Source organism: Corythoichthys intestinalis, chromosome 5 (genome assembly GCF_030265065.1).
Source record: "Corythoichthys intestinalis isolate RoL2023-P3 chromosome 5, ASM3026506v1, whole genome shotgun sequence".
NCBI classification, from domain to species: Eukaryota; Metazoa; Chordata; class Actinopteri; order Syngnathiformes; family Syngnathidae; genus Corythoichthys; species Corythoichthys intestinalis.
This window is the reverse complement of record NC_080399.1, coordinates 51,924,642-51,951,616: the sequence shown is the minus strand read 5'-3', so window position 1 is coordinate 51,951,616 and position 26,975 is coordinate 51,924,642. Positions and strand designations below refer to the sequence as shown.

Here is a 26,975-nt window from a genome sequence, read left to right as displayed (position 1 = left end):
CCTCACCAGGCTGAAATGTGGCATTGTACTGCTTGCGGCTGTTTGAAAAGCACAATAAAGAAAGTGCATTAACAGCAGGGTGTGATTGTGCTGTAGAGCTAGAGTGAGAGACAGAGCTTAGCCACAGCTTTTCTCAGAAGAATCTGAATTCACTTATCTATGGGCATTTCAACTACAGCCATGTCCTTCAATGGAGAATACAGTATATTATACTGTATGTGCAAAGGGGAGTTTGTTTGTTTGTTTTTTTTAATACTTAATGCATACAAATATTCAATGATGCATACAAATATACAATGAGGTTTTCATGAAGACACCCATATAAACCAGTACCTGGATTATTGTTTATATTGCGGTATGAGTTATTAAAGTTACAGAAAGCTTTTGTTTTTGTCCAGCACTATACTGTTTACAGTTAAATTCTTGACCACCTGTATATATACTACGGTTAATACAGCTTGCTAGGACTGGACGTAATAGAAAAAAACAGACATTGCGACTCTTACAAGATCTGCGATACATATACTGCATTATTAAAACTAGAAGAATTTCCATCAGATGACTTGAATAGCTGTGTTTGGGAAGTCTTTGGTTGACTCACCATGACCACATTGTATTAGGCTCGAGCGTTTACGTCACAGCAGCATGGGATCATGCGAGATTTGCGACAACGCAGCCATTTTGGAAGCACGTCTCCATCACAGGACATTTAAACTTAACGGCAAATACAATTTAACTATGAGTGCCAAAGATGGAAAAAAGTAAGGAAAATGTGCCAGTTTGATACAGAAACAAACTTGTTACCACAGTTATGTGAGCAATTTTAAGGATGTGAACAATGTTGACCCTTACGAGCAAGCCAAACACAAATGGAATAAATATGTCGACAAGCTTCCACCACTACGCGAAATGGACATCATGCTGTATTTAGTGTTTGGTGTAAGTTACTACACTCATCAGCAATTCCGAAACTACAAATCGCTACAAAGCTACAAACAGTTTTGCTGCGGATGGGTGCAGGACCTGCACATTATGACCATAGCAAACGGCAACACCATCTTTCTAGCAAAGGTAGGCAATGGGTGTTTACATTAGTCTGTGACCATGGATGTACAATTTTTTTGTTGCAGAAAATGTAGCCTGTGTACAAATTCTTTGCCACTCTCTCACGTCAACATATTACAGCTTTTTCATTTAGCAACGACAGGAATTATGTCTTATGAAGACAATGCACATGTATGCATGCTAGTTGTTTAGCTGTAGCTATAGCTAATAACAGGCCGATTTAGGGCATAAAGTTACCGAAATTTGCGTAAACAAACGAAATTAACTTACTGGAGTGGAAGTGCATAGAGCAAACTCTGTTTGTAACTGGAGAATCAAACGTTATGCCCTTCCTTCTGATCAAGGCCACCCATGCCATTCTTCGACGTTTGGTAAGTTCAGATATGACCTTTCCCTCGCCTTTTCTCCATGTAGGGATCCGGAAGAAACTCAATGGGGTTCCGTCGAGCTGTACATTCTCCTTTCTATTCGATCGGTTGTTGCAATTCTTTACCGCACAATAATTTCCAACCATTTTTAAAGAGCGACCTGTGTTGAAATGCCTCACTGTTTATGTTTCCCGGGGCTCTGACACCGAACTTCCCGCTTCCAAAATGGCGAGTGCCACGTCATACGCTCGAGCCTAATTCATATGATACCGTTTAAACCAGGCAAAGGGGGTTCATCTGTGAACAATGAAGATTGCTGTATATAAAAGGGATCCAGGAGGCGATGTCTCTGCACAAAATAGATGATTTATTTAAAACTGTATTTCACACTTCAGAGCTGGTGTTCCACACAGCCTAGTACACACCAAGACACCTTTTGACAGTTTTCACATACTTTATCGCACAGATGTGTGTTAAAAAAAATACAAAACGACTAAACATATATATATATATATATATATATATATATATATACAGTGCCTTGCAAAAGTATTCGGCCCCCTTGAATCTTGCAACCTTTCACCACATTTCAGGCTTCAAACATAAAGATATGAAATTTAATTTTTTTGTCAAGAATCAACAACAAGTGGGACACAATCGTGAAGTGGAACAACATTTATTGGATAATTTAAACTTTTTTAACAAATAAAAAACTGAAAAGTGGGGCGTGCAATATTATTCGGCCCCTTTACTTTCAGTGCAGCAAACTCACTCCAGAAGTTCAGTGAGGATCTCTGAATGATCCAATGTTGTCCTAAATGACCGATGATGATAAATAGAATCCACCTGTGTGTAATCAAGTCTCCGTATAAATGCACCTGCTCTGTGATAGTCTCAGGGTTCTGTTTAAAGTGCTGAGAGCATTATGAAAACCAAGGAACACACCAGGCAGGTCCGAGATACTGTTGTGGAGAAGTTTAAAGCCGGATTTGGATACAAAAAGATTTCCCAAGCTTTAAACATCTCAAGGAGCACTGTGCAAGCCATCATATTGAAATGGAAGGAGCATCAGACCACTGCAAATCTACCAAGACCCGGCCATCCTTCCAAAATTTCTTCTCAAACAAGGAGAAAACTGATCAGAGATGCAGCCAAGAGGCCCATGATCACTCTGGATGAACTGCAGAGATCTACAGCTGAGGTGGGAGAGTCTGTCCATAAGACAACAATCAGTCGTACACTGCACAAATCTGGCCTATATGGAAGAGTGGCAAGAAGAAAGCCATTTCTCAAAGATATCCATAAAAAGTCTTGTTTAAAGTTTGCCACAAGCCACCTGGGAGACACACCAAACATGTGGAAGAAGGTGCTCTGGTCAGATGAAACCAAAATGGAACTTTTTGGCCACAATGCAAAACGATATGTTTGGCGTAAAAGCAACACAGCTCATCACCCTGAACACACCATCCCCACTGTCAAACATGGTGGTGGCAGCATCATGGTTTGGGCCTGCTTTTCTTCAGCAGGGACAGGGAAGATAGTTAAAATTGACGGGAAGATGGATGCAGCCAAATACAGGAACATTCTGGAAGAAAACATGTTGGTATCTGCACAAGACCTGAGACTGGGACGGAGATTTATCTTCCAACAGGACAATGATCCAAAACATAAAGCCAAATCTACAATGGAATGGTTCAAAAATAAACGTATCCAGGTGTTAGAATGGCCAAGTCAAAGTCCAGACCTGAATCCAATCGAGAATCTGTGGAAAGAGCTGAAGACTGCTGTTCACAAACACTCTCCATCCAACCTCACTGAGCTCGAGCTGTTTTGCAAGGAAGAATGGGCAAGAATGTCAGTCTCTCGATGTGCAAAACTGATAGAAACATACCCCAAGCGACTTGCAGCTGTAATTGGAGCAAAAGGTGGCGCTACAAAGTATTAACGCAAGGGGGCCGAATAATATTGCACGCCCCACTTTTCAGTTTTTTATTTGTTAAAAAAGTTTAAATTATCCAATAAATTTTGTTCCACTTCACGATTGTGTCCCACTTGTTGTTGATTCTTGACAAAAAATTAAAATTTGATATCTTTATGTTTGAAGCCTGAAATGTGGCGAAAGGTTGCAAGGTTCAAGGGGGCCGAATACTTTTGCAAGGCACTGTATATATATATATATATATATATATATATATATATATATATATATATATATATATATATATATATATATATATATATATATATATATATATGTGTGTGTATGTATATATATGTATGGCGGAAAACACTCAGGTGACTTGAAGTTCCGCTCTGAGACTCCCCAATTTGGCCAAATCTCAAAATTGTTATATATGTATGTGTGATACATAATTGGAAAGCTTAAAATCTCAATTTTCTGCGGAAAGAACATTTTGGAACAGGAGGGCATCGAAAGAAAATAAATAAATAAACAGCAAAACCCCGAACTGGAGGTAAGAGCATGAGAGGGCATAATTAAAGACGCCATGGTTTAACGAGATATTATCGTGTACTTACCTCTTTTTGAGCCAAAAACTTAAGGTAGCATATATCACCGAGTGTCAAGACACAGCTGTGAATGGCCACAGTTGGATTTTTGAGGGATTTTATGGCTGAAACATGGTGATATAACAAGGGTCGCGATGCAGAAATCGTAGACATCAAGGAGTGGTCGAGATTTTCTGTTGTTTGGATTGATTATTTATCATCTAACATACTGGAGAAAATGTGACAGTTACAGAAGAAGTACAATTAAGCGATAGCTGTGAGGTAGAAGTCCGTGATTTGTTTAAAAGTTTAAAATATGCGAGTGAATAATTTTTTTGGTCTTTTTTTTTTTTTTTTTTTAACTAAATACTAGACATCAATTAATGATTCCAAGTTAAAAATCACAGATATTTTGAATAATAAATATAATTACTTACCTTCTTTTTATGGCTTGGTTGAAACAAAAACAGTTGCGCAACATCTGTAAACGGGGGTCTACAGGGTAAAACAGACATATCAAAAATAGTTGGGTGGCTTAATGCGCCATTAATCTGCTTTGGCAGCATATAGACATAATGTTCTATGAAACACAACAGTTCTTTTGGCTTAAATACAAAAAGGGTCGCAAGAGCAGAAACTGCTTTTTCAGCCTTGTCTGTTTTTTTCTGCCACATATATACACTCACCGGCCACTTTATTAGGTACACCTGTCCAACTGCTCGTTAACACTTAATTTCTAATCAGCCAATCACATGATGGCAACTCAGTGCATTTAGGTATGTAGACATGGTTTAAGACAATCTCCTGCAGTTCAACCCGAGCATCAGTATGGGGAAGAAAGGTGACTTGAGTGACTTTGAACGTGGCATGGTTGTTGGTGCCGAAAGGGCTGGTCTGAGTATTTCAGAAAATGCTGATCTACTGGGATTTTCACGCACAACCATCTCTAGGGTTTACAGAGAACGGTCCGAAAAAGAAAACAATATCCAGTGAGCGGCAGTTCTGTGGGCGGAAATGCTTGTTGATGCCAGAGGTCAGAGGAGAATGGCCAGACTGGTCCGAGCTGATAGAAAGGCAACAGTGACTCAAATAACCACCCGTTACAACCAATGTAGGCAGAAGAGCATCTCTGAACGCACAGTACATTGAAATTTGAGGCAGATGGGCTACAGCAGCAGAAGACCACGCCGGATGCCACTCCTTTCAGCTAAGAACAGGAAATTGAGGCTACAATTTGCCCAAGCTCATCAAAATTGGACAATAGAAGATTGGAAAAACGTTGCCTGGTCTGATGAGTCTCGATTTCTGCTGCGACATTCGGATGGTAGGGTCAGAATTTGGCGTCAACAACATGAAAGTATGGATCCATCCTGCCTTGTATCAAAGGTTCAGGCTGGTGGTGGTGGTGGTGTAATGGTGTGGGGAATATTTTCTTGGGACTCTTTGGGCCCCTTGGTACCAATTGAGCATCGTTGGAACTTGGAACGCCACAGCTTACCTGAGTATTGTTGCTGACCATGTCCATCCCTTTATGACCACAATGTACCCAACTTCTGATGGCTACTTTCAGCAGGATAATGTCATAAAGCTGGAATCATCTCAGACTGGTTTCTTGAACATGACAATGGGTTCACTGTACTCAAATGGCCTCCACAGTCACCAGATCTCAATCCAATAGAGCATCTTTGGGATGTGGTGGAACGGGAGATTCGCATCATGGATGTGCAGCCGACAAATCTCCACCAACTGTGTGATGCCATCATGTCAATATGGACCAAACTCTCTGAGGAATGCTTCCAGCACCTTGTTGAATCTATGCCACGAATAATTGAGGCAGTTCTGAAGGCAAAAGGGGGTCCAACCCGCTACTAGCATGGTGTACCTAATAAAGTGGCCGGTGAGTGTATGTTATATAAGGGTTTTTTTGGTTTTATTTTTTATTTAATTATACATTGGGGAAAAAAGGGAAAACATGTCTTATATGTATCTCTTTCCAATGCTGTTAATTCTGAATAAATGTGTTGAACACACCAAAATATATACATACAGTATTTATATGTATATATTTATTTATTTATACTCACAGATTTTCGATTCTTAATGAGGGGGTTCACCATTAACCACGAAAAACGAGGCATCTTGATGGCAATGTTCAAACAATTTATCGTGCAAGCCTTGATCTCGATGTTGTATTTACTTTTTTATAAAGCAGGTTTAAAGCATAACAATCATCCATTATTAAAAATCTGTCATTTGTGCATTATTGCATACATGGTTAATTTTTTTTCTATTTTTTATTTTTTTTGCCATTTTTTCCAAGAAAGCATAGTCCATGACATCTGTTCAAGCATTACATGCATAATACTTAGTTTTGCTCGCAGTGACATGAGAAATGATCCCGCTAGTAGTTAATAGTATGATAGCGTCTGAGCGAGTGAATGGGCAGGCGGGTGATAATAAAGGAAGAAAACTCAGGGGACTCTACCACAGTGCTAAGCATGGTTGGTCAATTCTTCTACCACATCAAATTTACCCAATCACGTTTTGTAATGTTCTTTTCGTAATGGCATTGTCTAGGTGTCAGAGGAAGCTATATTGAAGCTTGGTGTGCAATCCTTGGTACCTTAAATCTTTACCAGTAACAATTCATATTTAGGCTTGACATTCAACCTTTCTAACTTTGAACTTTGAAGCAGCTGAACAGCTCCAAAACAGAAGCTATTCACATTGGTACTCCTCACCAGCTCCGTTCCGCCCCCATATTTCAGCCACAAATCCTTCTCCCCTTCTGTGACTAATTTGGGAGTCAGGTTTTACCCCATCTTAGCTTTAACAATCACACCAATTATATTTGCAAAACCACCTTCTTTCACCTCCGTAATATTGCCAAACTCCGGCCATCTCTCTCCCGTCCTGCTGCAGAGAGACTCGTCCATGCCTATCTCTCTTCCTGGTTGGACTATTGTAACGCACTACTCATCGGGATCTCTGGCAAGAGCCTGCAAAGGCTCCAGTAAGTCCAAAACAGCGCTGCCACACACAAACACTAATAATACGTATGTACAGTGGGTAATTGCCAAGCTACGTACAGGGCCCATGAATACATTCTCCTGGGTCAGTGATCTGTGTGAATTATAGATCATAGTGTTTCTATCTCAGGTTCTGTAGCTGTGGCCAGGAGGCATACTTGGCCAAAAGGGACATGTGGAGGATGTGTGCAGTATTGCAATATAGGAAATAGGGTGGAACATAATGGCAATTATATCAACACGTATTTGTAGATTACATTGAAACTGTTTTTGAGTTATTAAACAGAGGTTGTCACTTCTGGTTGCGTAGACAGCTTATAGATCCAAGTCCAGCTCACTTTGTCTTTATTTTTTCCTTATTTATCTAATTTTATCTCTAGTCTGCTTTTGTTTTCCTTTTGTCGGACAGCTTAGTGGTTCTCATATATGCCTCATACTCAAACTGATATGGTCCTTGATCTCGTCTTAGACTCCCCTGCGTGGAGTAACTGTTCTCCTACTAGTTGTGTGAGTGTTCTACATATTCTCCATAAAACATAGACTGTAAAAAAATTGCTGTAAATTTACGGCCAATTTTGAACACTAAAATACCATTTTTGTGTTAAACAGTTTATTACTGTAGTTAGCAATGCATTGTGGGTTACCAGCATTAAAGCAACAAGACAAATGCTGTAAACGGTATGTTAATGTTTCAATTACATGACACTACCGTATTTTTTGGAAACTGAGTTTTGACTGGAAATTTGGAGCATGGTCAGAAATCTGACATCTTTTACATTGTGCCAATATAGACTGTGTTTTTTGCCAATTTAAATTAAAATAACTAGATACCGGAAATAATTTGCCATCAAATCCTGGAGGACATAATTAGCCATAATTTGGATGTTGGAGACTCTTCAGAGGATGACTTTAGATGACATTAGCTGCTCTTCAGTGCTTGTTCTTCAACTTATATTGGGATTTATGTGTACCAATTTATAAACGGTGAGTTAATTAAGTCTTACTCATATTACCTAAATTATTGTATATTAAACTAAAGTTCTGAGGATTGCTGGATAGCGATATATAATATTGATGTTAATTCCTCTGGAGTGCCATTAGAGGGCAGTTTTCTATTGTTTTGCAAAAGATGCAGCTGAGTGAATTTTTTGGGGAAATAAATAAAAGGTGTTTGCCAGTGAGCGGTTAAAAAGGCAAAATCCGAGTCTCATATATATCCAACAGTGGAGTTACAATACAATAAAATTTATTTTTAATTTCTCTATTTATATTATTATTTATTTGATAAATTTATTATGTTTATGTTTTGATTGTTAGTAGTTTTAAATTTTGATGTTGCAAATGTTAGCTAAATGCATTAGCGTTAGCTGTAGCGGGTGATGTATGGGGCCTCAGACTAAAACACAATCACATCGACGCAAACACCAGACTGGATGTTTTGTTGGCCTATAGGCTATATTATTATATTATTTGACGTCGCCTCCATTCTATTCTACTCATATGTTATATGTTTCTTGTTGTATCCCCACTCTGATCTAAACTGGCCCTTCTCCAAAAATTGTAGTATTCCATCACCCTGAAGGCTGATTTACAGTATGCTTCTGTCTAGCGGTGATGGCGGACCTACGCCATTAATGCAGACCTGATTATGACCCTACACCATAGCCTGACGTGAACCTCCAAAAAGTCCTGACTACACATCACGTCAACGCGCTCGACATGAACGTCGAAGGACTGTGATTGGTCCGCTCAGAACATTGTTTCCGGTTCAGCACAACAACAACACCATTTTCAAACATTCGCAAACGACTTCTGTGTCGCCAACGCATCAACATTTGTACTGACAACATTTGTTGTTTAATATTAATCAGCTACAGCTGCAAGTGCACACGTTTCATCTCCATTGCCATTGCTGTCAATGACCGGTGGAAAATAAAGGAATTCGACAAGAGTCCCCCAAAACCACACAAAGACAAAGCCACACCAATCTATTGGTATGGCGGTGAATTACTGTGGAAACGTCAATGGCTGCGACAAACTTTGTCCCCACATCACACATGAGACCAATGTTTACATTTGGAGTAAATTAGACAGGTGCTTTTTTGCTTAAATTTTTTTTTTCTTTTTACAAACTTTTACTTCTTCATATTGAAGAACCCATGCGAAGAATGGGAGTATTATGGACAATGATTTTGCACGCATTGTAAAGTCAAAACCTGATGAACATCAACAAAAAAGCATTGAGCAGACAACCAGGCGTGAACTGGAAAATCACCGGCATGCAAGCACTATGGAAACGATGCACAGCTGGAAGAGATTGGCCAATCAACCCATGAGCAACCCAGAGCTATAAAAGCATGAAAGGAAGATGGCAGCCTGGTTTGGCTATTGACACTTGCAGTCCTGTGCAGCTGGAGACGTTGGCAAAAGATAACCAGAGAGGCAGCCGGTAAGCAGCAGAATTAAAAGATGAAATGTGCCAGCAGCGGCCATTAGCACATGGCTTGACTCACCGGTGGAAATGTTTGGACAATTGTAGTATATTGTTTAGGGGTAATTTGGGATTTGTCCTTGACCGATCACCACTTCTGACCCAGCCTGCCTGCCTGACCCGACTATGCCAGAGTTCCAGCCCAACCAACTTGCTCAGCCTGTCCTGCTTGACCAGACTACAGTATGCCAGCACTCCATTGAGCTCAACCTGTCCTGCTTGACCCGATTACGGCAGATCTCCAACCTGCTCTGCCTGACCTACACGACCCGACTGCACCATCTCTCTAGTTCCTGTCCGTTTTCACTGCCTGCCAATACGATGAAATAAAACCTGTTCTGTTTCGCACCTGACATGAGCATTTTTTTCTGTACTAGATGGAAATATATGCATTCATAGACTGTAAAGCCATTTTCCCAAATACCGTTAAAACACAGTATATCGTTAAAAACGCAGTTCACTGCAGCTCCGCAGTTGCCTGCTCTTTACTGTGAATTCTGGTAATACAGGAATATACAGTTTTCCTGGATTAGACTACTACTGTTAAATATTTTTACATTACCAAGACTGTAAAAAAGGTCTGGTAATGACAATCCTGCTGACGGATTTTTACTGTATTTTCTATAAATACAGGAATCAACCGTTTTTCTGGATTACGGACTATTACTGTGAAACATTTTTACATTACCAAGACTGTAAAATAACAGTATATAAATGGCAACCCTGCTGCCAGCTTTTTACCGTTATTTTACACTGAAATTTTTTACAGTGTACGTATATTTTTCAGATGAACTTTGATTTCAGGTTGGTTTATTCTTTCCACAACACATAAAAGGAAGAAAAGTAAATTCGGAACATCCACTCAAGTGTAGTCCCCACAGCAACAAAATATACAGCGTTGTGAATCTTACTTTAAAAAGTAATTTGTTACAAATTAATTCTCCCAAAAAGTAATGAAGGTAGTAACTCAGTTAAGAGTAATTAGTTACTCGGCTTGTTCATGTTCTTAATGTTATTACATGATCCTTTTTTTTAATGTCTTTCACATCAAATATGTTTATATTGAGTTATATGTATATTAAGTGATTGAATTGAACTGTCTTTTTTCATTCCAAAAAAGCAGGTCACCCTTTTTACATTTTCTTAAATTTCACCTACATAAGAGTGTAATGGTATACAAACTTTAACTTTTAAATGCAATGGGAAAAAAGCCTTTTTGTGTCTCCTATTGTACTGAACCCACACAAAACCATGACCCCTGTACCAAGGTACGTACTGAACCGTGACTTGTGTGTACCGTCAGATCCCTATATATAGCTATCCATCCATCCATTTTTCAATATGCAGGTGAGGCTCTGAAATTCTTCCCTCTTCTATCTTTGCTCTTGTTGTTTTCACAACACAAGGTTTATGGATACTCAATTCAAGAAAAGTTTAAGGCAAGTGACTATTTTTGGTCATCAAAAACAAATTATTATTATATTGTAGCATCTACAAGGACAACGCCCACTTGGATGATGATAATGCATACTGAACAGGAAAACAGTCCATTATTTTCTATTGATTGTACCCACCTGAACGTCATGAAATGTACGTAAAAAAAAAAAAAGTTGTCCGAGAGTTTAGGATGACGCTCGCCACGCTAAATGCTAATGCTAGCGGGAACGCAAATGCTACGCTAACGCTTCTGAGCCACCTGACATCGCATTTCCAACGGTGTCACAACCCCCTAGCCTCCTCCCCTCCCCTGCTCTGCTCTCACCGTGTCTCTCTGACATCTCTTGTCATTCAACCAAACTGTAGTAACGCACGCCTTTACATCATCAGTAACAGCCTAGCAAAAATGAGAAAAATAATAAATTAGATTACTCTCTACTGACAAAAATAACGCCGCTAGTAATGCTGTTATACTCTAATGCTGTTATTAACAACACTGAATATGATAAATTTATCATAATTCAGTGATTCTGAGCTACTTTGTTCATCACAAGACCATGTATCTATGACATACCATGTCATGATGTAGGCCTACGTCTAACAGAATAGGAAAAAATGTTTTGGGAATTTGAAAATTATTTGTTTGCAGTATTTCTATTTTTTCAATTTGTAACATATTTATGTCACACTGCTGTTGCCATAGTGTGCACTTTCTGTGGGTGTGGTAATACAGTATAAAAGGAGTCTCTGTGATGTGTCGCGGCACTTATGGTGAGAAGCATTTATATATACCTGTATATACAATGGGGAGTTGGGAAAACCCATTGGCAGTGTATCAAATACTTGTTCTCCCCACTGTATATACATATATACATATATATATATATATATATATATATATATATATATATATATATACATATATATACATACACACATATATACATACATACATACACACATATACAGTGCCTTGCAAAAGTATTCGGCCAAGTCAAAGTCCAGACCTGAATCCAATCAAGAATCTGTGGAAAGAGCTGAAGACTGCTGTTCACAAACACTCTCCATCCAACCTCACTGAGCCCGAGCTGTTTTGCAAGGAAGAATGGGCAAGAATGTCAGTCTCTCGATGTGCAAAACTGATAGAAACATACCCCAAGCGACTTGCAGCTGTAATTGGAGCAAAAGGTGGTGCTACAAAGTATTAACGCAAGGGGGCCGAATAATATTGCACGCCCCACTTTTCAGTTTTTTATTTGTTAAAAAAGTTTAAATTATCCAATAAATTTTGTTCCACTTCACGATTGTGTCCCACTTGTTGTTGATTCTTGACAAAAAAATTAAATTTCATATCTTTATGTTTGAAGCCTGAAATGTGGCGAAAGGTTGCAAGATTCAAGGGGGCCGAATACTTTTGCAAGGCACTGTATATATACATATACACACATATACATATATATACACACACATATACATATATATATATATGTATGTATATATATGTATATGTACAGTGGGGAGAACTAGTAGTATATATACACACTACCGTTAAAAAGTTTGGTGTCCACAACGGTTCAAAAGTTTGGGGTGGCTTAGACCTCAAACTTGAACGGTAGTGTTTTTTTTGTTTGTTTTTTTTTTTTTTTTTGTTGATGCCGCAAGCTACCCACACTAGCATTACAATCGACTGGTCGATTGCGATCAATGTAATGGGCACCCCTGTTATACAGTATAAGTATAACAATTCATATAGATGGTGTTGTGTTGAGAAAAAAAATGTATCATTGTTTAAAGAAAAGTAAGGAAAATCAAACATTGTAACCTGTCACTCAATAATTGAGCACTCTTTTCACTCAATACTTGTACTTGAGTGCATTTTTTGCATGAATACTTTTACTTGAATATTATTATTTTGAACTAACACTACTCTTACTTGAGTAAAATGTTTGGCTACTCTACTACTGGCTAATGATGATGAGTAAATTCATAATTGGATGGAGACAAGGGCACATGGGTACAGAGATGAAATCAGTCCATGCTGTGGATCATTAAGGCAATCACAGTCACTCAAGAAAACAAGACGATATTCATCTTCAATATTTGTTTGTTCACACCGGTGTCCCTTTTTGCTAGTTGAGTCCCAGCATGATAGTCATCAGTGGATCAGCAATGGTCTGAAGCCTATCTTATTATGGCTAATTTCATTTGGCTGTATTTTTCTCTTGAGGAAATGACATGGCTGATATGATTGTATGTTTACAGGTTTATCTGTATGAGTGCAATTCCAACAGTGAGTGGACCTTGGTGTGTGCCTTTTTATGAAAGCCATCAAGTGAAATAATAGAAGTCAAAGCGGCCTGTGTGTGAATGTGCATCTCCTGGGAGAGTTTGTCTTTGATTAGAGAGCAGCAGATAACGGCTGACTACACTAGAACCTTAATTGTCTCCCTGAATCACTGCACTCTGACTTCTGACAGTAAAGCTGACATGACTGGTTGACTCTGCTCTCCAGGGTGCAAATGCAGTCAATTATGACTTTTACATGAGTGGCTCCAACAGGCTTTTTAACATGAGTGGGAGCTGATTTTAATGCCTCGACATCCAAATATATTTAAATAACTTATTTTTTATTTCAGGCGACATCAAAATTATGGTTGCCTTCATTTTCACCAAAGCCACTCACTACTAGAGGAGATTGCACAATGCTAATTAAGGCTATAAGCTCCTCTAAAATATGTGACATATTTTTCAATATTTGATCTTTTATATACTGTGTCAACCACTTGATGGCCCGCGAAAACTGACATAGCGGAAATGAGTTAAACTAATTATAATTGTGTGTTTCTCTCCCCTGTGGTAAGGTAACGCACAGTTTTGATAGACGACCAAAGTGTTAACAGCTACATTACAATGCCAGACAATTGAACTTTTTTTTTTTTTTTTTTTAATTATCTGTGTTCCTTAAAGATTACTGGGAAGCTATTACTTTTGTTTGGATTATTTAATATTGTGACATGTTATGGTGTGGACGTACTAGGTAACTCTTGATTATGTTATCTAATTTTTTGTGCTTTATCTTTTAAGTAATCTGAAGCCAACCACCCAGTGTCATGCAACCTCAGGCAAAATTGTTTTTTTGTTTTTTTTTTTTGCAATATTATTTGGTGTGAGAGGGTGATTAGTAGAATTTCTGACGTCAGAGCTGTAGCCATTAAAATGCTAAGAGTCCACAAAAAGAGAGTGTTTATTCTTACCACCCTGCTCAATGCTGACCACCATTAGACATCACACAGCCATAAAGTGGATACAAGTGCAGAAATCAGAGATGCTTTAAAGTGTTCTTAAAGAGAAAAAAAATGAAAGAGTATAATCAGATTATAAAAAAAAAAATTAAAAGTAATTTTATTCAAATTAAACACTGTTGCTTATTTTACATGCTGCAACTTTTACCCTTCTCTGAACAGGTTTATGAGAGGGGAACAAATGTGGAACAATTTGTCACCCGTTTTCTACTGAAAGAATCAGCCAATCAGATCCAGTCGCTTTTAAATTCTGTGGAGAGTGCTGTGGATGCCATAGATGAACAGCACAGCCAGTCAGGGTAAGCCTGCAGTGTGTGTTTGCACAAATGGACGTCTATGTCAGTGCATGATGTGTCGTTCAGCATATCTACAAAGAGAACCCACTGTGTCCAGTGTGTGATAAGGCACAACAGGACTGAAAATTGCCTTTCTTGAAAAAAATAGGCTGGCCATGATGAATACTTTGCAATGATAACCATAATTTCATTCCATTTCAGTCATCTTCCAGCCAAGACGAGTCCCCGGATGTCAGAGAGGCGCCATGACAATGTTGTTCCTGACTATCCCCCTAACAACAGAATCAGTGCCAGAGAGGTTGTCAGGACCATCAATACTACCTCAGGTGCCACACACACGCAAACACTCACGCACACATTAAATATAAGGATGTGATGTAACTTCTGTTGGATGGACCCATTCATCTTGTAATTGTATGTTTACGTTCACAGTAACCCACATACATTAGGCAAAGGATGCTCCACTGACACTCAGCAGTTTATCATCCACTTAATTCAGAGGCACACTTAGTTTAGTGTCACAGGCCATGACAGGTGACATTGCATCCTCATTAAAATGAGGATGACCATTATTGCAATATTTTTTCCGGTTACGTGAATATACACTATATGGTCTAACAATAATAAATATGCTTAGTGTGTGTGTGTTTTGCTGTGTGACAGCACATTTATGATGCCAGCAATATAATTCAGCATCATAAAAAGCCACACCTACTCTTCTTGCTGATGTGTTCCTTTGAAAAATATAAAAAAGTAATAGAGCCATCTGGTTCGGGTGAACGCTGAACGGTGGTCCTCACAGTGACAGGAGCTGGCCCACATTGTCTGCTTGTCTACTGACTGCTTGTCTACTGACTGAGCATGAATTATTGTACTAGAATCAATTGTTTGGCTAAATACGGTTAGTTAACGTAATTGAATCAATGCACAGTATGAGGTGAATAATGATAAGGATGTGAGCAGGTTTTAGAGAGTTGTGATGACTGCTCCAATTCACTCCCGCTGTTTTCTTGTTGTAGAGTTTTGACATTTACTTCACCATCTTACTTGCTGTTCGTAGATACTTACTTACTCTCCACTAAAACACTATTTTGAAAAATGTAATAAATTGCTTAAAGGGGTTCATTTGAGAGGTTGGGACCAACAATAAAGCAGTGGAATACTTGGCCTTCAAACTGCCCCAAACACTGAAAATGGAAATTATGTATTTTTTTCACATGATGACTCAGTGGCTGCAATTGGCAACTATAAATGGCTACGCAAACATGAGCATTGACTGAAGATGGCATTGATTGTTTTCCTCTGTGTATGCAGCACCAAGCTCATGAATATGTTTCGTCAATACTCTGTGGATGGTGTACGGAGAGAGGACACATCGCCACACACGAATACGATCCCACCACCACAACCGAACTTACAGCTCAATGAGCCTTTTACTTTACCTTTTACTAAGGATTAGCGGCAGCCTTGCCACTTCATGATACAGGTGTGAGTGGCGGACTTCTTCCATTTAGGGGTGATATGAAAGCCACTGTGCTCCAAAGGACCCTCAAAGTATGGTAATTACTCCAAAACAGTGTTGTTTTTGGCAGCAATTTTAATTTTCGACTTGGTCTTTTGGACGATAATACGTATTACCGTAATATTCGCACTATACAGCGCACCTGACTATAAGCTGCCACCCGACACGAAACGACATTTGTTCATTGATAAGCGGCACTGGACTATACGCCGCAGCTGTCCTCACTGAATTATGGGATATTTACACCAAAAGATATTAACCGGTAACAATTTATTTGACAGAGGCATCATAAGACTGTCATAAGACCAAATGAACCAAGATGAAGCTTTGAACCAATTGGCTACAAAGCTTCATTGCTTCAAGAAGCTTCATTTGGCCACCACTGCTCCCTTGGGGAGACAGTCAACCTTTGCTGCCACCTGCTGTCAACATTATTGTTGTCCAACATGCCTCCTAGCATGTATTGCAGCGTTACAGATGTAAATGACAATAAAAATTCATATTCTGTGCTAATTATTTCTTCAGTTATTGTTCCAGATGTTTTATTAATTGTTTTTCATGGTATTTGGTAGCACTTTATTTGACAGTGGTGCCATAAGACTGTCACTAGACAATCATGATTATGATATGACACTCTCATGAGCATTAATGAATGCATATAACAAATGTCATTAAGTGTTAGCCGGCAAATTATCTCACTTGTGAATGGAGGTAAAAGATCTGAGATGAACATAAATAGAATTAGTCACATAATTTGCCAGATGACACTTAATGGCGTCTGTCGTAAGCCTTCAGTAATGCCCAAGATAGTGTCATGTCATAATTATGATGGTCTTATGACGCCGCAGTCAAATAAAGTGTTATCTATGAATCCAAATAAATCAACAAATAAGCCACACTGCACTATAAGCCGCAGAATTCAAAATGAAGGAAAAAGGTAGCGGATTATAGTCCAAAAATTACAGTAGTTTTCGTCTTATTTTTGTCATTTCAAAATGTGTTTGTCTTCATCTAGTTGTAGGCTACGTTTACTCAAAATTATTCGCCTGTAAAAAAAAAAATAATTAAATTCATGGAGTCATGAATAAATAAATAAAGGATTCCAACTATTTTGAATGAACATTAACGGACAAGCACATATTGTCACATCAATTTAGTGCCAGCTTGATGATGATACACACCCAGCAGAAAAACAGTACATTATTTTCACCAATTATACCCACCCGGTCGCCACAAACTATATTTTAAAACGTTGTGAATGAATGAATGAATGAAATATTTATTGTCATCATCATCGGTATCATTGACAATCATTGACAATTACAAAATGTGATATGATTTGCCCGAAGGAACCGAAGAAGAAGACAAAGGCAGACGGGAGGAAGCATATGCTTATCAGTTTCCCGTCTCCCCATACAACTAAAGACGCACAATCAGACATGGTACAGTTACATACATCACATGGCCACAAACTGTACAATAACAAAATCAACAATCTAGGTTTACAATAACTCAGCGTCCAGTCAAGCAGCTCGATTGCGGTTGTTGACACAGCAGTCTCTTGCACAAGATTAGTGGTCTGAATTTCAGGGCGTACAAGGTTACAAGGTTGTGCGAGAGTTTAAGAGGCTCGCCTTTAGCATTAGTCTGATACTAGCTCAAAGATGAATGCTATAAGTTACATTTAGTGTGTGATTATAGTCAGCATAGACCTTTAAAGGCTAAAGCAACATTGCTATTCTCTTGTCAAGTAACAAAACAAATCTTAACTCGAGTGTATCAACACAAACAGGCCTGGAGACTGGAGAGGACACTGGCACATAACATGAGTGACACACTGCTACGATGCAGGCCTACTACACATAAAAATGTCACACATTGTGAACGTGTGACGGAAACTGGCGCATTTTCGTCTCATTCGCGTGAGACAAAAACGGTCGTTTGTCCCGTTATGTTTTAGTCTCCCAAGACACGTTTTTAGCTCGTTATCGTCTTGTGATCATCACGAAAAAAAATTTTGATGAAATATTTTAGTGATAGTAGTCTTTGACGAAAACAATACTGCTCCAAATTAAATACAAAGCTTTTCAGTTGTGGTCAAATGTTTAAAGAACGTAATGTCACGGCTCAATTTCAATTTGCGTCAACTTCGGTTTCAGTCAATTGGTTCAATTTTGCTCTGATCAACCAATTAGAATGGATACGTCTTTGTCACAAGACAAAAAACATTCACGATGTTCGGTTCAGTAAAAAATTTTTATGGGTTACCGAAAGTCACCAAATATGCTTGGTCAAAACTATACATTACATACAGCAATGCTAATATTTGGTTACATGACCCTTAGCCATTTTTACTTCAGTCGGACTTTGGGTTGACCATTCTAAAACCTTAATTCTAGCTTGAATTAGCTATTCCATCACCACCTTTTATGTGTATCTGTTTTCATTTTCTTGTTCGAGCACCCAACAGTTCCTAAGATCCAAACTTCTGGCTGATGATTATCGGTTATTTTAAACATTTTGAGGGTAATACCACATTCTACTGAGCGAAAATGTGTCAGGAAGGGGTGAAGAATCAACAGAGAAACAGCAGAAAACAGATCTGCCAAGAATTGGAAGCTGCTTGAACGCAGGTGTCAGTGTCCACGGTCAAACGTGTTTTGAATCACCATGGACTGAGAGGCTGTCAGCAAAAAGTGTGCAGCTTTCAAAAAGCTTAAGACATTTTCTGTGCTGTACATTTCTGAAGTCTTTATCGTTAACTAAGATGGCTTTGTAGTATCTTAAAGTCAGAGTCAAGTCCAGTTGTTGCTGTAAAACCTACTTGCTGACCAGTAATGTGTGAAGCTGGAGCACCGTAGTGCCAATAAGTCATTTTTTATGATGTGTCTGTAGAGGAAGAAGGGATGTTGCTCATTTCTGTCAAACTGCCATGTAGCACACACTAAAAGAGCAGAACATTAACCGTATTTCTAAAAGCAATTTGTCACATACGCTATGTATGAATGACAAATGAGTTTATATATACTCCTGATTCTGCTGAGGTTGGTAGGGCTGTAACATGGGAAAAGTGGAAAGTATACATACAATCTAAAAGCGCATACATCGTATATTCGGAAGTATGTTTACTCCACAAAGCAATCATTGAATAGTAGTGAGGAAAATTGCATCATCTGGATGCTAAAATACACTGACCCGAGTTTCCATGGGGAAACATCAGTCATTGAAAGCCAAGATTTTTTTTGTTTTGTTTTTTAAATTTTACAATAGAAAGAATTAGTGATTTGATACTTGACCACATTTGGTCATGTTGCATTAGTCATAGCAAAGATGATTGATGTTGTTTAATAAATCCTGTGGAAATTATCTTTGTTTTTGTCTTCACTGTATTAAGAGGTGAGGTACCGGTATTTCAGATTCATTAGGTTTGGTGTCGTGTCGTCTACTGGGCTTCAACTAATATGTGAGAATGAGAGTACAGTGATACCTCAGCTCACGAACATAATTGGTTCCCAGAAAGTGTGTGTAAGGCGAAAAGTTCATCTTCTGAACATTTAAGAAACCATTTAAATGAGAATAATCCGTTCCCAGGTCCCCATAAAACATAATTTTCTACTAAATAAGCCTTAAAACTACACAAAAATATACCTTATTTTCTTTAATGTCTTCTTAGGCTCAACACTAGCCTGTGGTGGGGTCTTTTTCGGTCCCATAATAGCAAAAGTACACTCAATATGGTCCAAAATGTCTATCAAACACAAACCACGTCCGCACTCAACGAAAGGGAGGGGACGAACTGGGACGCCGTGAGCATGCGTCAGCTTCTCGTGGCGCTGTTCGACCGCGTGGTTTGGTTCGTCCGCCGAAAACTAGTTCGTCAGCAGAGACTATATGCTCGCGAATTTAATGTTCTTGAGGCGAAAAGTTCGTGAGCTTAAGCGTTCGTGAGCTGAGGTATCACTGTATATCATTTATAACATGACAAAAAAGGGATTCTCTTTATTTCCCTGCACACCCGATCGTGACAGTAAACTTTATCTTTTGAAGATATCGATAATCCTATTCAAGAGGGGAAAATGATACATATATTGCTTGATGTTGTCTTCTCTTTAAATTACCAACTACAGGAAATGTGTTCGGCCTTTGACACTAACAATGTTGTTCATAGCGGCAGTTTGAGTTTGAGATGAGCACGACCATTGACAGTGACATAGAGGTCCAATTAGACGACAACAAAATGCTGCTGCTGGGAATGATTTATCACTACTCCTAAATACTGTATAGTTTCATTCCTCAGTAGTACATTGACTGACATACTGTCTGCACTGAGCTGAATGGGGCCTTTCAGCACTGAAATAACAAAATTTGGCCTATGTCAATGACAGAACAATAGTGCTGCTTAAAGACTCCAAGGACATTATTTTGGTCATCCTCCACATAGGGCCCTTTACTATTTTTTGTTGGACAATGGCTATCAGTGAACTCAAGAGATGGCTGTCATTGATCCATATCAATGACACAACTGGCAAACAGCGATATACATTGCAATGACATATTAAACTTCTCTATACTAGTAGGCTTGTTGTCATTTATGTCTCTTTTAATCATAAATGAGTCTAAAATGACAACAGTTGACAATAGCATCTGCTGATCTAAACCTCCAGCTGGCCAAGGAAAAATTAAAAAATATTTATATTTACCCTCCGGAGACCCAAGCTTTTTTTTTTTTTGCAATGCATTTTTCTCTTTGCTATTTGACATTAGTAAGACCTCATAGTTTCATAACAAAATTTGTTTTTTGTACATGCAGCCCTTTTTGTGGTAAAAGATGTACGCATATGAGCAGCGAATATATATATATATATTAAGGCTGTCAAATTTATCGCGTTAACGGGCTGTAAGTAATTTTTTAAATCAATCACGTTAAAATATTTGACTTAATTAACGCATGTGCGGAATGACCCGCTCACGCATTGTCTCAAACAGATTACACTGGCGCCGTTTATGCACATTGAGAGTGAAGAGAATGCCACCGGCCGCTTGGGGGCAGCGCCGTTCCATACTAATGTTATGCTTCCTAATAGTGGAAGAATTAGTAGTTGTGGGATGTTTATGCTGTTGCATTGTGCTATTTGTGCTCCACACATATTTCTGTAAGTTTACTTTCTTTTAGTGGCAATTATGTGTTTTAGGTAAGATATATACAGAGTTATAAATATATGTTATAAATGCGAGTGGAAGCAGGCGTTCATTGGACTGCGCCGTTTATTGGCATAGGCTTCGGCAACTCCTTCACAACAAACATAAGTATCATTTAGTGAAAGCCAGGGAGGCTGAGGAGTGTGATCCCCCTGTAGTTGGAACACATCCTGCGGTCCCCCTTTTTAAAAAGACAGACCACCACCCCGTTCTGCCAATCCAGTGGCACTGTCCCAGATGTCCACGCGATGTTGCAGAGGCGTGTAAACCAAGACAACCCCACAACATCCAGAGCCTTTAGAAACTCCGGGCGGATCTCATCTACCCCTGGGGCTCTGCCACTGAGGAGCTTTTTAACCACCCCGCTGACCTCAACCCCAGAGATAGGAGGACCCGCCTCGGAGTCCCCAGGCGCTGCTTCCTCATGGGAAGGCGTGGTGGTGAAATTGAGGAGGTTTTCAAAGTATTCGGCCCACCGACTCACAACATCTCTGGTCGAGTTCAGCAGCGCCCCATCCACACTATACATTGTGTTCGTGGTGCACTGCTTTCCTCTCCTGAGACGCCTGATGGTGAACCAAAATTTCTTTGAAGCCGTCCGGAAGTCGTTCTCCATGGCCTCATTGAACTCCTCCCATGCCCGGGTTTTTGCCTCTGTGACCACCCGAGCCACGTGCCGCTTGGCCAGCCGGTACCCATCAGCTGCCTCTGAAGTCCCGCAGGCCAAAAAGGCGCGATCGGACTCCTTCTTCAGCTTGACGGCATCCCTCACTGATGGTGTCCACCAGCGTGTTCTAGGATTGCCGTCACGACAGGCACCGACCACTTTGCGGCCGACACCTAGAGGCGTGAAACATGGTCCATTCGGACTAAATGTCTCCCGCCTCTCCTTGGACATGGGAGAAGCTCTGCGGGAGATGGGAGTTGAAACTCCTCCGGACAGGGGACTCTGCCAGGCGTTCCCAGCAAATCCTCACAAAACGTTTGGGTCTGCCGGGCTGGACCGGCATTTTCTCCCACCATCAGACCCCACTCACCACCAGATGGTGATCGGTTGACAGCTTCGCACCTCTCTTCACCTGAGTGTCCAAGACATGCGGCCGCAAGTCCGATGACATGACTGAAATCGATATCGAACTACGGCCTAGGGTGTCCTGGTGCCAAGTCTACATACAGTATGGACATCCTTATGCTTGAACATGGTGTTCATTATCGACAATCGACAGGCGCAGAAGTCCAACAATAGAACACCGCTCGGGTTTTGATCGGGGAGGACGTTCTTCCCAATCACGCCCTCCAGGTCTCACTCTCATTGCCGATGTGAGCATTGAAGTTCCCCAGCAGAGGGAGGGAGTCCCCAGAAGGAGCACTCTCCAGCACCCCCTCCAAGGAGTCCAAAAAGGGTGAGTACTCTGAACTGCTGTTTGGTGCATAAGCACAAACAGGACCCGTCCCCCCACCCGAGGCTACCCTCTCGTCCACCGGGTTGAATCCCCAAACCCTCAGCCCATGAGAAAAAAAAAATCTCTGGGCTGGTGAGGCAAATATTGAATCCCAGCATCATGTTTTGAGGAAATCAGACAATGCTCATCACCTGACCAATATCATCCAGGGTGGTGGCAACATCATACTGTGGAAATGTTTTTCGGCATGTTACATTTGTCATTATTAAAGCATCCAGGGGGCATCGCAGGACAAATACCCATGATATGTTAAGTTCATGATATATATCTGTTTCGGTTTGATATCAGTATCGGATATTTTGGAGTTAGACAATTTTTGGATATCGGTTAAAAAGTCATTACCGGACAAATCTAGTAGTAAGTCCTTTACTGAGAGCTCTAACCAGAGAGAAGTTGTGATTAATTTCAGGCACACGTATCCCACCCGTAAAATCAACAACATCACTCATTTATTTTTTTTCTCTTCACAATACCTTTTAGATATTTCATGGTGCCTTTGATCTAGTAAAGGAAAAGTGTGTCTAGTGTGTGCATATTTTTGGGGAGAAAGAAGTAGGTGGATAATACTGTAAAAATATTGCTGTGGACGAGGAGGCAGTCGTGGATGCAATTTAGTCTCTTTATTACTACGAATATAATAATCATACAAGAGCTGCTATTGACCACAACTCACACCCAAGCATACGAATACATGCACACACACACATACAGACATTGATTCAGACCCTCTCCTTTGCCCTTTCATCTGAACTGCTCCTTACTCATTACTTACTCGAGGCAAAGATATTGCAATACCTTTTATTTAACAAATTTTCCTACTTTCCGATGTCCACTGTAGTGATAGCTGAAGTTAAAAAAACAGTAATAAATATGATAGCTTAACATTCTAAAAATATTTTTGAAAAATGTCGTTATGTAGTTCAATTACTTCATATTAATTTGGGAATTTTCTTGACCCAGGTGCCTAAAATGACATAATTATGATGACCTCATGCTAAAATGAGATTTTAAAGTATCTCACTGTTAATTGTTCAATTTTCAGATCCAGTGAGTTTAGCCAGCGAGTATTAGCATTCAAAATTACCAATGAGCAGGTTCGGGTCACGGGGTCTGCTACCATGATGTATAACTCGCAAATTCTAATCATCAATTACTTTGCAAGGACTTCAGTCTTGTCTGCAATAATATTTCAGTTGCATGAGAGTGTTGGAAGCTGTAGGTGATGTAATTAGGTTTGAGTTTGCCTTTGATCATGATAATGGCTTTTCACCATCAGTTGTGCTTGATAATAGATGCAGAAAACAGCTCAATTGCCACATTTTTCAGACTGTTTGGTCATTTCAGCAAGTGTACAATTGCCATGGTACAGTAGTTATGCTTACATGAGAAGTTATTTTAATGTTCAGCTGAACAATCGCAGCTTTTGTTTGTGTCTTTGAATTTCCCCCAAAATGATCTTTCATCTGTTTACACAATGACAATAAAGCATGTTTGAGACTGATGGTAGAGATTCTCCTGTCATCTCACGCTTCAACTCAATAAAGTTCCTCAGAGCTATAATTGGATTCTCAAATACTGAATACATGGACAGATCTTGAATCTTAGAATCACAGTCATGCAGTTTTGTTTTAATGTGCACAACCCTACCTTTGACCTGCTGTACATGTCCCTCATTGATTGTCTCTGAGTGCTTCATTTCACATTCTACATTGTTGATCATTCGTGTTATTCATTGTCATTAATTACGGATGGATGACATTTAGGAATCGTTGAGAAACATCAGAACACGTTGTCATACAATTACAAGATTAGAAAGAATGAGGGAAATCGAAAAAAGCTAAAAATGTCCCCCACTAACTCCTGCTTCAACATCAACTTCCTGCAGTGTGTTTATTGTGCAATGGCCTACTGCATTTTTAAATCAGCTGCATTTAATAGTTTATGGCTTTCAAAGCATGTGGGGACAAGTCTTGTTTGGACATGTTGTCTGCGTATGTTCATTTACACCTTACTTGGGCTGTAATGATATGAAAATTCAGGATACGATTCGTATCACGATTCAATACACAACACGATTATTGTGGCCAGGCTCCTTGGTTTGGTTTTGATAGCCTTCAAGCATACTTTGGAGCTAACTGTTGTTCACTTTCTAACTTTGCAACTCAAAAACCTGCTACTACAGGAGTCCGTGGTAGGCAAATTGGTCAGGGAAGAGTGGACATTTATCACTTGTCAGCAACAGAACTAGTTGATGAGAATATGTTCTGACGAATCATCAAATTTACATGCAAGTGGATGAGAAATGTTATGGCACAGATCTCGCTCTCTTCCTCTTTTACTCTCTCCGCGCCAGCTGTTTTATCCCTTTGTTGCGGTATAACACTACCATTTTTTGCAATTTCACAGCTCATTGTCGATGCCTGTTTGACTCATTGCATTGCCGAAATTACGGTTTTGATATACGTACTGTTAAGGCCTTACACTGTACATATGATGATGTTAATATGACCAAAGAAGAGTTTCCTCACATGCTTGGACACACATTAGCTTAGGAAAAATCTTGCATCAAACTATACAGTGTGTTATTTAGCATTTTTATTGCTAGTATAGACAAATTTTTTTAGCAAAATATGGGCAGCACCATCTTGGACAATGTCTGCCTCGAACGTCCGGTTGAGAAAAAAAACCTCATGAGTTGACCTCAGCATTGTGTTGACAACATTAAAACTACAAAATCAAGCCAGAGGAACCCACGGAATCTTCAAAAATGGATCAGCACGACATAGATGAGACATAGATGAGATTGGATGATTGTTCTTATCACTTTGTTGATCATTCATGGACAAAATTACAACAAACTGTCAGCCTGTGATGATGTGAGTTATAGATTGATACGCCGACCACTTGAGTGACCAAAATGGTGTGGAATTACAAATTATAATATGTTTGCTGAATGCAGAAGGGCTGACACAGATTTTGTTGTTACAAGGAAATACTACAAGTACATATAAACAAAAAGAGTATGTCATTCTTTTTTATTGCAGACACTGATCACAATAAAACATTTGGACAACATGATTCCATTTGTTGTTTTACTTAAAACGATTTTTGCATGTGCAAGACAGGTCATTAAATCACAATTTATAAAATTATTAGAAAAATATTAACAAAGGTTGAGCATACGAGGAAACCTATCAGACAGCAGAGCTTAAGGGAGCTTCTCCAAACTTTACACCCGGCATCACGGAGACCCTCGGCAGCATCCAGACAGACTTTATCCCGCTGTCCTCGGTAATTCCAGCTCCAATAGCATATCTTAAAGTTGCTGCAGTTAAAAAGTTCGTAATTGGATCTCGAGATCAAGCTAACGGTCCCCTTCGAAGCAAGTCACCGCCTTCAGCCCCAGCCCAGGCGTTTCCATCCACTGCCGTAGAGTCAATAAAATACGATACTATTTCATTTGTGGTCTTCCTCGGCCATTTCTTTATGTTACTGTATCTTCCCATGTTGAAATGGCAGAAGGATGTGGTATTTCCAAATTGTGGTTTTTCAGGGTTTTTAGTGAGTGATGCCACTCCAGCGCCATTGAAGTCAATGGTAAAAGAATTGAAAACGGAAGTTGTAGGCAGACATAAGGAAGTAAAGCGGAAGTACATACTTTGGAAACTTGCCATTAAAGCTGATAATGTCATACATTTTTTTAAGACAATGTAGCGAGTGTATCGGCAAAACAGCTGCCCAGATGTTTTAGGGACGGAGGTGTTGCAGCAGATTCCCAGCAGTAAACTGAAGCTGATCGACAAACTAGAGGAGTCGTGTGCATTGGTGCATTGTCACCTGGTAAAAAACTACAGACAAAATACGTAATCAGCTGTTTGGTGGGAGAGGGAAGGATTCGTTCATGAAAAGAGAAAGTAAAAGCTTCCCACTGTTCCGCACCTGTCTTATTCTCTCATCAGTCACATGGTGGTGCGTTCAGGAACAGCATGCAAAACACAACTGCCACACTGGAACCCGATTCGTTACATTTTTATTATTGTTGTATTTAGGCCTGTCGCGATAACAAATTTTATTGGGCGATAAATTATCTCATAAATTATTGTGATATGCGATATTATTGTGCCCCCCCCAAAAAAAAATTTTTTTGAGCGTTTATTTATTTATTGTCATCATCATCGGTATCATTGACAGTTGCAAGATGTGATATGAGCAACCCGAAAAAAATGAAGACAAGGGCTGACGACAGAAGCATATGCTTATCAAGTCCCGTCCCCTTTTAAACGATTTACAATAAC

The 26,975-nt window shown here is 39.5% G+C and overlaps 1 protein-coding gene across 1 annotated transcript in view; it reads left to right on the top strand.

Annotated features, from left to right (window-relative positions):
* The window catches only part of necab2 (N-terminal EF-hand calcium binding protein 2), a 215,559-nt gene that overhangs the window by 118,934 nt on the left and 69,650 nt on the right, over positions 1-26,975 (top strand). Inside the window, exons 6-7 of the mRNA XM_057836566.1 lie at positions 14,363-14,499; positions 14,698-14,822. Of these exons, the coding sequence (XP_057692549.1) occupies positions 14,363-14,499; positions 14,698-14,822 (262 nt within the window). The remainder of the gene's footprint in view (positions 1-14,362; positions 14,500-14,697; positions 14,823-26,975) is intronic.